The sequence below is a fragment of the Lutjanus erythropterus genome, chromosome 5, assembly GCF_056507025.1.
Source record: "Lutjanus erythropterus isolate fLutEry1 chromosome 5, fLutEry1.hap2, whole genome shotgun sequence".
NCBI classification, from domain to species: Eukaryota; Metazoa; Chordata; class Actinopteri; order Lutjaniformes; family Lutjanidae; genus Lutjanus; species Lutjanus erythropterus.
The window spans coordinates 36,630,389-36,643,266 of NC_139321.1; the positions used below are offsets into that span (position 1 = coordinate 36,630,389).

At 36.8% G+C, this 12,878-nt stretch overlaps 1 protein-coding gene across 1 annotated transcript; it reads left to right on the forward strand.

Moving 5' to 3' along the window:
- Nucleotides 1–381: 381 nt before the first annotated feature.
- spmip2 (sperm microtubule inner protein 2) lies at nt 382–12,356 on the forward strand. Its single transcript, XM_084718467.1, has 4 exons — nt 382–501; nt 2,501–2,730; nt 4,747–4,805; nt 12,150–12,356. Exons 1-4 carry the CDS (start codon nt 435–437, stop codon nt 12,211–12,213), a joined length of 420 nt encoding a protein of 139 aa, XP_084574593.1. The 5' UTR covers nt 382–434; the 3' UTR covers nt 12,214–12,356.
- The last annotated feature ends 522 nt before the right edge of the window (nt 12,357–12,878 follow it).

Genomic DNA, 12,878 nt, shown 5'->3' on the forward strand with positions numbered 1-12,878 from the left:
GAGGCCATAATGTTTGAACTATATAATCTATATAGGTATGAATAATCAGCAAAATATATAATAACAATATAACTACTGAAGTTGTTACTCTGTTTATAACAAACTTAAAAAAAGGGAAACTACAATGCTACCTCAGCAATATGCAACATTTTTTAAAAAATGTAATTTCTGTCTTCATTTCAATCTATTTCATATAGTAATCTGATTTAAATTAAGAATAAATGTGCTATATAGTGGACATGCATCAATAGAAGACTCAACCCCTGTTTTTACAATCTAACTAGGACACTGACGCCATGGCAACCAGTGGTTGCATGACAACCAACCATGACCCCATGGACAGAGCAGACCGCTGGGCTCAAGTTATCACCCAGGGGCACCCATTATATGTGTGTGTCTTGCCTGCTGCGACTACACCAAAAACACCAGAGGAAATGATGATGCAAAAAAGTGAAGCAGTTGCAGGAGGGCAACAACGTGGACAAAGGATGATTTTTACAGGTAGGAGAAGAAGCACAAGGAGTATGTACTTGTGTTGTGCCTGAGTACAATTCTAGGAAGTAGAATTTGTTGGAAGAAAGTTCAGAATTTGGACTGAAGCAGTGTCTCCATTGTGATATCTACAATATGCTGCTATTGTTATCTCTACCAACACTAATTGGTGGGAAAGTATGTATTAGATTAGGATTAAACTGCTATAACCCAGTTTCCTGTGACATTATGCTAAAGACCCTAAAGCATTGTTCAGCAATTATAAAATCATATGTTCTTTGTCCAAGCAAATACAACTGTAATTAGACATATGGCGGCCCTGTAACTAGGGCCAAAAGTAAGTTTACATACATACAATGTTCATGTATGTATGTTTACAATGCAGCAATTATTGCCTTAGACGACTTAAAGTGAGATGTGAAAACATGGTTGCTTGTTTTGTGTTCTTGTATATCTCTGTATTGTATAATTTTACTACATGGCTATGTTAAATACTCGATTATGATTGGTCAACACAGCGTTCTAAGGTCTGTTATGTCCAGTGTTGCTATGAAGAATAGACTGTTGCTATGGACGCAGTTCTGATCATAGCCTCACAAGGAGCAATACATTAATTTTTAAATCCATAAAAATCATTTTAAAATTAATATTTTGTGTCAAATTACTGTTTTTTATAATTAATAATAACACATCAGAGAAAAGCCATGTTCTGAACAAAACTGATCTTTTGCTCCAACTAGTTGTAACATAGTGCCGTGAGCTAAATGCTTAATGGATGCAGTCTTTTGTTTTTTTAAATTTACATCGACAGTCTATTTCTTTTCTCCATCCTTACTGTCTCACATTTTTATTAGGTTCTGCTGAATTCACCTCACTGTACAAAGATTAAATTGACAATATTTCACATTGTCTTTAATATATGATCTGCTCTTTCTTTCTTTCTTTCTTTCTTTTTTAAAGTTCTCAGCAGGGCCAGTTCCAGAACAAAATAACTGGATGTGCATCTGAAATTAGTGGGGGTACATTACAGTGCTGGCTGGCAATGGCAATGAAAAATAGTGTAGGTGTTATGATTGTGAGTGTGGTCCCTAGGTTAAAAACAGTCTTTGATGAAAACAACGTGTTGTTCCTTTTCAGCAGCAGTTTACTTTATGAGTCTGAAAGGCGCCAATGTTATGTTGATAAATGCATAGCCTTACCGTCATTGATTTGCCTGAAAGTGACACCAGGGTGCCACAGTATAACTATACAGACGTCAGACATTCATTTGTTTTTTATGAAGGAGACGTCTGGTTACCAGGGCTTTTTTTTTTAGCAAGAGTAGCTCATGGTTTATCCTTGAAATGCTGTTGTGTAAGATTAATTACTAAACTGTGTCCACGGACGAGGTGAGATACATCAGAATTACTGCTAACACAGCATCAGTACAATGTCTTTTCTATTTCCATCATTATATTAACTACCTGATGAAAAAATACACTGTCTTTGGGAGCTCATTTGTGGCGATGTTTGTTCATGTTGCAAGGTAATGTTTTTCATTTGCTTGTTATCAAGTTTAACTGACTGGCACAGCTGTTTCAGAGCTATGAGACCACTGATATGTCTGACTGAGAGACTATTTAATAATCACCACACCCGCTGATCTATTTTCACCTTCATCCAACTCTTTCACATGTTGTGCTGTATATAAATAAAATAGGAGGTGTACATAGAGACATACAGGCACTGAATATACTCCCAAATGGAGACATACACCGACAGCTATACGCAAAACACAGACGCTTGACCTTTAGCCTTATTCTTGGCATTTATTGTTCAAAATTCAGCTGAGGGCGCAAAATATTAAACTGAGGGTGCAATGCATGCTTTTGCACCCTCGTAGAAGCGGGCCTGTTTTTTTTTTTTGTTTTTTTTGAGAATTTGTGTCTATAGAGTGTAAGTTCTGTGAAAAGGATTCAGCTTGACTTCTTTTTCCTTCTTTTCTCACATTTTCACCGATTATAACAAGGCCCAGATGGGATTGGAGACTACAGGCCGAGATCTAATTACTTCACCCAGTATATCGGTGTGGGCGCCTCATCACCTGAGGCCACAGGTGACCTCAGCTACTTGTGCCGAGCTGCACCGAATGCACCCCCTCTGATGCCCAGGCAGAGCTGTGTGGGGGAGGTTGGCTGGGCCTGGCAGTATAACCAGCTGCTGAACAGTGGGACGCTGCTCAGCAATATGCAAATTAAGGTACAGCTAAAATCCACCGTGTGCATCTTATGCAAATCAGCATGTAGTAGAAGCAACATCCTTCAGTTAATATGCACCACTGAGCACGACTTTGAGAAACCCATGGTGCAAAATGAAAATAATTTCATCAGTGTTGGGATAAACAGTAGCACAGCACAACATTTTTCATCCCGTATTTTTAATATTTTGTTCAGTAAACATATTTCATTTTGTTGAGTGATTTGTTCAGTATGTTGTTTGATAAAGTGTTGACTCGTGGCATCATAAAAATATTGAGTGTATCTACATTTTCATTTTGTCTCAATTATTTTAGAAAATTCCTAGTTAAATTAAGATAGGAAGAGTCTGGGTTTTCCCCAATTTGGTATTACAGAAGCATGCTGATCCTAACTAAGTTTTGGTATCCTGTCTAATCTTATTTCCTATCTTATCTCAGGTTAGGAAATCTTAAATACTCAAGCCAACATTGTTTATCTGTAGCTCATAGATCTAGCCAACTTTGTAACAGTTCATTTTTTATCACCGCAACAAACTGAAAAAAATGTTCAAACATACGAAAATGTGGCAAACTCAACAATGAGAAACTATGTATAAGACAGATGAGTTATGAAAATAGCAATCACTGCTGAATCTGGTATTTATTGTGTAAAAGCAATAATAGAGCATCCACATGGATTAAACAGGTTAGCTAACACCACTGTTACTGTTAGCAAACACTTCCGTAAGCTACTGTTAGCAAGCGCCACTGTTACCAACCGTTAGTGAACACCACCATTAGCTACTATTAGCAAACTCTACCTTAGCCACTGTTTGCTGGATTGTAGGTCAGCCATTGGTTTATGACAGTTTGTAATTATCCTAAAACTAGGAGAGTTTATTTAAGATTTAAATTAGACTGTGTACTAGGCTACACATTTCCTATATTGAGTTGGATAACAAACACTGACTTAGGAACTGTTTATCTGTAATGCCCCCCCCCCACCAAGCAGGTCCTAACCCTAATTACTATGGTTACCAGACAGTTAAGATAGGATCAGTGCCTGGTTGCATAAAACCACCAATGATAAAGTTTCCCTTAAACTGTCATCTAAGGATGCCTTAGAAAAAAATGAATTGCATAAAATCACCATAAGGATTCCCTGAGGATATGGGAAATGCTTTAAATTTTTGCTCTTAGCTACTTTAGCAATCCCTTAGTGTTGCTAGAAGGTCCTTAGTAACAGTTTCCTCAGAACATTTTAAGGGCCCCTTAACAGTCCTTCAGAAGTCAAATAATATTGGGAACATTACATGATGGCTGATTGAAGAGCAGAACAGGATGCCAAGACACATTTTATGGGACAGAGAGAACCCACTGGACCCTGAACGCTGTTAGCAACTACAATCCAGAGTACCATCAGTTAGTAGCAACTTTGCAGCTTGCTAGCCAAACGTTAACACATCTCTGTCTCATATAGACCTTATTTATGTTAGCTGTATTGTTTTATGTAAACTCAGCAGGTTTTGTTGGCTCCTGTCAATGTTTGGCTATCTCTTGCTCTCACAGTAATATTTTTATATTTCTCAATGACTTGCATTGACTGCAAATGACTGTATTTGTTATAGTTGCTTGGTTAAATTTCCTCTGTATTATGTGTTCGCTCTCTCTTCATTCTTCAAGAAGAACATTGACGTCCTGTTTTTCATTTGTTTCTCTTTGTCGTCCATTTATGAGAAGCTAGCTAAGTGTGTTAGCTAATCTAGTTTACAATTGACAATTATACTGAGGAACATTAAAGAATGATGTGAGTGAAGTGTAACCATGGTAACTGAGGTGCACTTGTGCTGTATTGTGACAGCATGAACTGTGAAAATCTTAGTTTAAACACTCAAGCAAAGACAACCTGTGAAGCTATAACTCTCCTAAATGAACTGGGCATTGCAAGTTTGCTTTCTATATATGATATGATAGTTTATCTTGACGTATAAATTTAAAAATGTATCATTAAACTGAATTTAATCTTCCCTTTCTGACAGAAAACTGAGTTGCGGACAGCATTGGAGGACAGAGTGACTCACAGGTTCCAGAGCAAACAGTAAGACAGCATTGGTTACCCTCATGCCGCACATGTTGATTGTATTTGGTTTCCTTCCCTCAGAATCATATTACACGTGTGTGAGTGCTGTGTCAAATGGATAAGTGAGAACATCTCAGGTTTGCACAGTGTTGAGTGACTGCATTGCAGGTTATCTGCCTCCCCATTCATAATGCAACACTTCCCTTTCTCAGGAACACACACCGCCTCAAGCTGTACCTAAGAAATCAGCCAGACAGACACGAGCACAGTCACATCACTCACTTAAACAAACACCCTGGAAGGTTTATCTTCAACCTCACTAACACTGTCTTTAACCCTGTACAGTCCGACAAATCAATTTTTTTGATGGAAAATAAATAAATATATATATATATGTATATAAAAAAATGAAATATTTATTCCCATCCATTTTTTTCCTATCTCACTGATATTTTGCTTATATCATATTTGTTATATCAGTCATTTATGAAAATTCATTGATCACAATAATTTTTATTTTAGAAACAAAAACAAATATTGTTCATTGCTTATGAAAAATTTTCATTTCATTGGTTTGCTTCTTTTTTTTCCCCAAACATGAATCTTTTTAATTCGCCTTGTGGTCGGCAAAAATAGCTCAGTCAATAACATACAACATAAGTAATTATAATGACAGCAGGTTGTATATTAAAAAAAAAAAAACGCATAAAATATCCCAATTTCTGCTGTAAATTTATTTGAAAATGACATTTCAATCTTTAATTAGTTAAGTTTATTTCATCATGAAATTCAGCAGAATAATAATTGATTCACAAATAAATAATCTTAAATACTGGTTGTATCATATTTGATACACACATTTTCAACACAATTTCACTATAAATTAGGTACAAAATATTAAGTAATTATAGGTTGCTTCAATACAGTTAATAGTCATATTAACCTATTAGTAACAATATGACTGTTATTCTTACCATGACCTTTTTTTTAATGAAGGCAGCCATATTGGATTTTGCACTCACAGGTAGGAAGCTGCCTGCAGTTCACTGAAAATCCACTAGAGGGCAGAAGACATGTCTCAGATGGTGTACAACAGGTTTCTCAGAAAAGTATTGATCATATTGATGTTGTGGAGGTCTAAGAAAGTCATATATCAACTATGATGAAAATAACACAGTGTCTACAACCAACTACATCACATTTACTCCCTAAAAAAAGATGTAACAGTAAGTGGAGAAACATAAGAAACAAAGATGGTTCCACAGGACTCATGGAGTCACTGAGTTGTTTGAGGAGTATCCAAATTATGTGAATGATGTAATGCATTTGACTGTAATCTCCATCACTATCTTCAAATGCCGATAAACAGAATATTTTTTAGGAGAATAGTATTGCTTCAGGGCCTGTAGATAGAATTTGAATACTGAGTTTATGAGTTCAAATTTCCCTAACTGAACAAAAACCATTAGATTTGTTTTTTATAATTAGCCACCCAACCAAACCATTTTATTTAACCATATTTAGTTTTTTGCCTAAGTCATTTTAAACACACCATAAAAGTCAACTCACTTGCTAAACTTAAACATTTATCAGAAACAGTTTGCACATAAAACTTTTAATGTGTACTGCCAATAATTTGATGTGAGTTCGACTTAAAAATTGTAAGTCAGTTGAACTTAGGTTGAATAATTAGTTTAAAGTCCTGTTTGAATTTTGTAAAACCAGCTGACTTAAGTTAACTGAACTTGATCATTACAAAGTTGATTTCCTCTAACAGCTGCAGCAGCTCCTTTGGTTCCAACACTGGCTCAAAGACAACATGAGAAACTGCTTCCAGTAACTTTATTAAATTTCAAGTGTAACAGGGTCAGGATGGACTTCAGCCTTCATCATGGTTCACAGTGTTTTCATCATTATGAAATCAGAGGTGATTTATCTTAATGTATATCACAGACACGTTTTCATCAGATTTTTTCCTTAAACTAAATTGTAAGTACAATAAAATAATATGTTGGTAAAACACCAGAAATCGCTGCAGCTTTATGTTAAAAAGACAAAATACTTTTGTGCTCAGCATAACACTACAACTATTGTTTTTGTCATGTTACACAAATGAATGAATGAACACAAATTACTTGTTTTACTGAACAAGAACCTGACTACATGTCATATGAAAATAAAAACATTGAGTTCATTTTTTGACAACAATCTTTTAGTTAACTCAACTATTTAAATACAGTATGTGCATAATCTATACGTTTTCACTAGATCTTGAACTAATTTGGCTACATGAGCTTCACTAATCTAAATAGCTAAATAGCTCAAAAATGACAACCTGATTGTTATGTTGAAGGGATAGTTCACCCAAAAACGATGATCTTCTCACCGTCATGCTGATTGAAGGTTGGGTTTAGTTTTTTAGTCCACAAAACACTGCTGGTGTTTCACAGGAAAACAGTGCTGCAGAATCTCCCAAACAGTGGAAGTGAATGGTGACCAGTTTTCAAACATAAACAAACAACTGGAAAGAAGCTTTAAAATGTCTCCATACTGCTCTTCTGGCATAATCCAAGTCTCCTAAAATCTCAGCATGCTGTTTGCACACCGTCACACCGCACACACCCAGTTCAGACAGTGTGCAGGTGAACGTGGCTCCAAGCTAAGGATCTAAAGTGAAGATTCAGGCTAAAAACATGGTGTACATAACATTTTTCAGTCAACTTGGCATGTTGGGGCTTTAGGAGACTTGGATAACATCAGACAAGCAGTGTGGAGGCATTTTATGTTTTTATTATGCCGTTTTTTTTTTTTCCATTTGAAAACCGGTCACCATTCACTTTCATTGTTTGGGAGATTCTGCAATTCTGTTTTCCAGTGAAACTCCAGCAGTGTTTTGTGGACTAAAAAAAAAACTAAACCCAACCCTCAGTCGGCATGAGGGTGACTGAATTTTAATTTTTAAGATTTAAAAAATATATCTCAAAAAAGGGGAATGTTTGTGTTAAGTGAACATAAAGATGTCATATCATTTTGCCAGTCTTAAACATTTAAACTCACACTAAAATCTTGCGTCGTGGATGAATTGGGGTTCACAGTGCTTATTAAATCTGAAATATGATATAAAACATGCCTTAAAAAAAACAAAATGTGCCTGATGGCTGTTAGTGCAGGATCTAGACACCTCCTTATATCATTAGCCCTCTAAATTCCCAAATATACACTCTGTGCCCTCAGTGGAACAGCACTTAAGCTACAGCCTTTGTTGCATCTGTCCATTAGTTCCAGAAAATATGTTAGGGTGCACTAAGCTGTTGTGGCAATCTTGTGACGGCCCAACAACTTACTGTGACATGTTATGGTGTTTTTTTCTTTAATTTGTTGCCTGTGTGTATGTTTCCTCATTTTTCATTTATTCAGTAATCTTGTTTTCTGGGCTTTAATGAGAATTACAGCCTCATGGGACCACTAGATGGCATATTTATGGATTTTTGTCTTAGTTGCAGAAGAATGCACATTAATCTATGTCACAGCCTCAGTGCTGGCCAATCAGCACTAAAAGAACCTACATGAGGAAAGCAAGAAAATCATTAAAGCCCATAAAATACAGTATAGAAAGTAAACCAAATGGTAAGGCACAGACAGACACAGGCAAGACAGAGGCCAGCTGACAAGACAGTGATGCCTGCAGTGAAACAATAGAATACATGAACCAGCCAGACAAAATAACACAGGGGAGACAAAAAAATATTGTGACAGGCTACGGCCAAGCAGAGGAAAGACAGATGAACATGCAGAGGCTGCATAAGATGACACCTCTCTATATTTGAGCCAGGTTTTAAGACAGTATAAGGAACTTTCTGCCTGCAGTGAAAGGATGATCCGAGTGAACCTGTCTTCAGGGATATCAAAGGGTCGCATCTGTTGAAGTGCTTTGTTATTACTTATCAAGCCCGCAATCCCAGAGAAGTGTTAAACAGCCAATTTCCTGGAATCAGACACTTCAGTCAGCACACACAATACAACAGCATATAACAAGAGAGGGATCAATACTGTACGTCTGTCCTGGAGATAAGGACACAGTGAGAAGCTCTCACATTAACAGACAGATATTCTTAAAGGGGCAGACACCAGATCTCCAATGTTTGTGCTGCATATAGTACCAGTAAAATATATACATATAAAATGATATACAATGGCCAAAAAACTCACCACCTGGATTTAACAAAGCAAATAGTGACGATCCTTCCATTGGATAATTACTGCAGTGATTAATATGTTTCAGCTGGTAACAAGTTATTGAATCCTAACTGATGCAGTGAGGAGCTTCTCATTTCTTAAACAACCATGTCAGAAGACATATCCTGTGATTGAGGAAAAGATCTTACTCTATTTCTGAAGAGTCAAATTATTGACCTGCATCAAGCAAAGAAAACAACTAAGAAGCTTGATGAAACTACTAAAACTGGGTTAACAACTGTCCAACACTTTATTAAAACCTGGAAGGATAGTGATGAAACATCATCTTCCAGGAAGAAATGTGGTTGGAAAAAAAGAAAATGGATGTTTTTCTTCCCTGATGACATGAGCATATTTCAAGATGACAGTGTCAGGATTCATGAGGCTCAAATAGTGAAAGAGTGGTTCAGGGAGCATGAGACATCATTTTTACACATGGATTGTCCACCACAGAGTCCAGACCTGAACCCCACTGAGAATCTTTGGGATGTGCTGGAGAAGACTTTACACAGTGGTCCAACTCTCCCATCATCAATACAAGATCTTGGTGAAAAATGAATGCAACTCTGGACAGAAATGAATGTTGTGACACTGCATAAGCTTATCAAAATGATGCCATGGTGAAATATTGCCATAATCAAAGCTAAAGGCGTTCCAACGAAATATTAGAGAGTGTGATTTTTTGGGGCCAGGCAGTGTATATTGCAGAGCTTTAAAATGAAATAACTATGCATTATTTTTTTAATTGCAATAACAGGAAACAATGCAAAGCTCAGGTGTAATTAAATACTTACAAGGCGAGAGACAGAGACATGGTGAAGACAACAAGGAGAACAACTTTCAATAATGACTTGATGATGTCTCACATGATGGGGAACAAGAAATAAGTTAAAATGCAAAACACAAGAGAGGAAGAGTGATTCAAGGCAACAAGTCCAGCTGAAGCAGCTACCAAAACTTTCTATGTAGCAACTCATCTGCATCAAAGTTCAGTGGATGATTTTTCTAAGGATTCATTATTAACAGCCAGGGGTGGAAGTAACTAATTACAAATACTCAAAATACTGTAATTAAGTAGTTTTTGGGTGTACTTGTACTTTTATGAGTAGATTTCCAAGTCTGCACTATTATTCGTACTTAAGTATGTATTACAAGATGTAGTCTACTTAGTTACTTTTAAACCCATAATTGAGTACTGAGTACAACTTAAATTATATTAATATCCAAACCTTTCATCTGCATTTCAGTAGCCAATCAGATGATCTGATCACAAACTGGCCAACGAGAACAATGACATACAAATGAAAAACGAAACAATGTCAAAATATCATATATAAACATCCATGAATACATTTTTAATTGGTTCAATTCTTAATGACAATTAATCGATTAATGATTAATAGTTTGTTCTGTCTGGCAGAGCCATCTCCGAATAAAGACAATTAAACATGGACTTAAAATTAGGAAAAAATGACAAAAAAAAAAGAAACAACAAGAAAAAACAAAATGTGTTTTGCATCTTATGAATTATTAATGATTAATCGATTGTTAGCATTTTCAAATATTGGTTCAGTAAAATGCACAAAATTTGCAGCCCTAGCTTGTAAGCTTGTAAGTAACTAATAGTTTTCTGCCAAAAGTAGTTTTGGACACAAGTACTTTGTACTTTTACTTAAGTGTTTTTCTAACATCAGTAATTTTACTTGTATTATTTTAGCAATGTAACAGTACTTGTACTTGAGTACAGATTTTCAGTACTCTTTCCAGCACTGTTAACAGCAGGCAGGAGCCAGGCTGCTTCACTATTTGACCCTAAAAGTATGCAGCAGCATAACAAGCGACTCCAGTCAGAACTTAAAAATAGATGGTCAGAATAATGATTTTCATAAGACTGGCATTCTGGGAAGCAGCAATCCTCTTCTGTGTTGACACAGACACATCAGCTGGGTCACAAATAATACAGGAAGCATACAGGAAATACTTTGACTGACCTTTTCTAAATTCCCAGGCTCTCAATCCTCCCAGTCATTAGTCATCAGGAAAAAAGTTATTTGCTCATCTGAGATATTTATACTGAAATCAGGGGCATAGCCAGAGGGTCAACCAGGGTCGGCTGGACAAAGTGACTACACATGTTTTGCTGGAAAGTCAGTCAAATTACTACAAAGAAATCCAAAATAATCATAGAGACAAAAAGTGTCCACAAAGAGAAAAACATTGAGGCACAAAAAAGACCACAAGGAGGCAAACAGCAACCACAAACTCACAAAAAGTGCCAACAAAGACACAAACAACCACAGAGACAAACAACAATACAAAAATGACCACAAGGAGAGAAAAAAACAAAAAAAAACAAAGAGACAAACAACCACAGAGGTGAATGACAATCACAAGAGATGAACAACAACCACAAAGAGACAAACATCAGCCACAAAAAGACAAACAACAATGCAAAAATGATCACAAGGAGACAAAAAATGACTACATGGAGGCAAACAACAACCACAAATACACAGAGAGCCCACAAAGAGACTAAACAACCACTAAAAGACAAAATATGACTACAAAGAAACAAACGACAACCATAAAGAGACAAACAATGACCACAAAGAGACAGAAAGTAATGAAAAAGAGACAGTGATCACAAAGAGACAAAAAAAACAACTCCTTTCAGTCTTCATGTCTTACTTCTTTGTGGACGTGGTGGGAGTTTTTTTTTTACTTGTATGTGGAGTCATTCAATCAATACCCTTTTTTCTAAATGACACATATTTGTAAACTGATTTTCTTGATTTTACCCATGAAAAGTAACTGTACAGTCTGGTATCTTTAAAACTAAAAGGAATGAGTTTGTTTGAGTTAATACGTGTTAAAGAACAGTTGAAACTCATCAGCTCCCAGTAAGTCTCAAACCAAATTGACAGGTTGTTTAAAACTTTGGGATATGTGAGACATAATAAAGGTAAGAGATAACTGACTATGTGAAATGTGACTCTTTAACGTGAGAGCACATTCAGCTAATTAAAAATAACACACCCTGTAGGTACACATCGGTGATGGCAATCGGATCTTGCCTGATTCCCGTCTTTCACCACCTCTGACGGCTGCCTGTTTGTTTCCTCTCAGAGAGAACAGGACGGATGACTCACGCCAAGTCAACACCAAGTTTCACACAGACAGTCAGAGCTGACGGCAGATGGCATCCCACAGAGGACCTGGCTGCTAATGAGAGGTGTCACGTTTGATTAAACATCTTTTAATCCTTGTGACACGTTGACTTCGCGACAGTTTCATTCCTTCACACCTGAGTGATTCAGAGAGAAAGTTTTCACAGTCTGCACAGCCTAACATGTGGCGGTGACTCCTCAAACTGAAGATTCTCTTTAAATATAACCAAGCTGGTGTTTATCAGAGGTCAATCTCTCCTCTTGCCGTGCCGCAGATACATAGACTCTTGCTTCCTGTTTGAGACGTGTGTGGAAATCCTTCCAAAAGCAATCATTTCCACTAATGTCTGTGTAGATAACTGGACAGATTGTCTACCACAGCAGAAATCGCCAGAATGAGCCACACAGACATCCATTTCTCGAGGTCAGCTGTAATACCGTCACTGCAGAAGGCTGCTCTCAGTGTGACACCCACCTGAAGACATTCTGTGGTTGACCATTGCTGAGACAGAACATCGTAGGTGTTTATAAGACAGTCAGAGTGCGTGACATGTGAAGTCAGAGCGGCAGGCAGTCAAAAACCACCACTGCATCCACAGGGGTGGTCATTAAGTTTGGGATGTTTGACTCATCAGTATTTCCTCCTAGATTTGATTCAGTCGTTTCCAACCTTTTTGTCTTTAGGCCC

Bases quoted from the DNA above. Each gene is read 5' to 3' on its own strand.
- spmip2 (XM_084718467.1), top strand. From the start codon at position 435: ATGATGATGCAAAAAAGTGAAGCAGTTGCAGGAGGGCAACAACGTGGA. The intron at 502-2,500 runs GTAGGAGAAGAA...GATTATAACAAG, and splicing joins ACAAAGGATGATTTTTACAG to GCCCAGATGGGATTGGAGAC. The intron at 4,806-12,149 runs GTAAGACAGCAT...GTTTCCTCTCAG, and splicing joins CACAGGTTCCAGAGCAAACA to AGAGAACAGGACGGATGACT.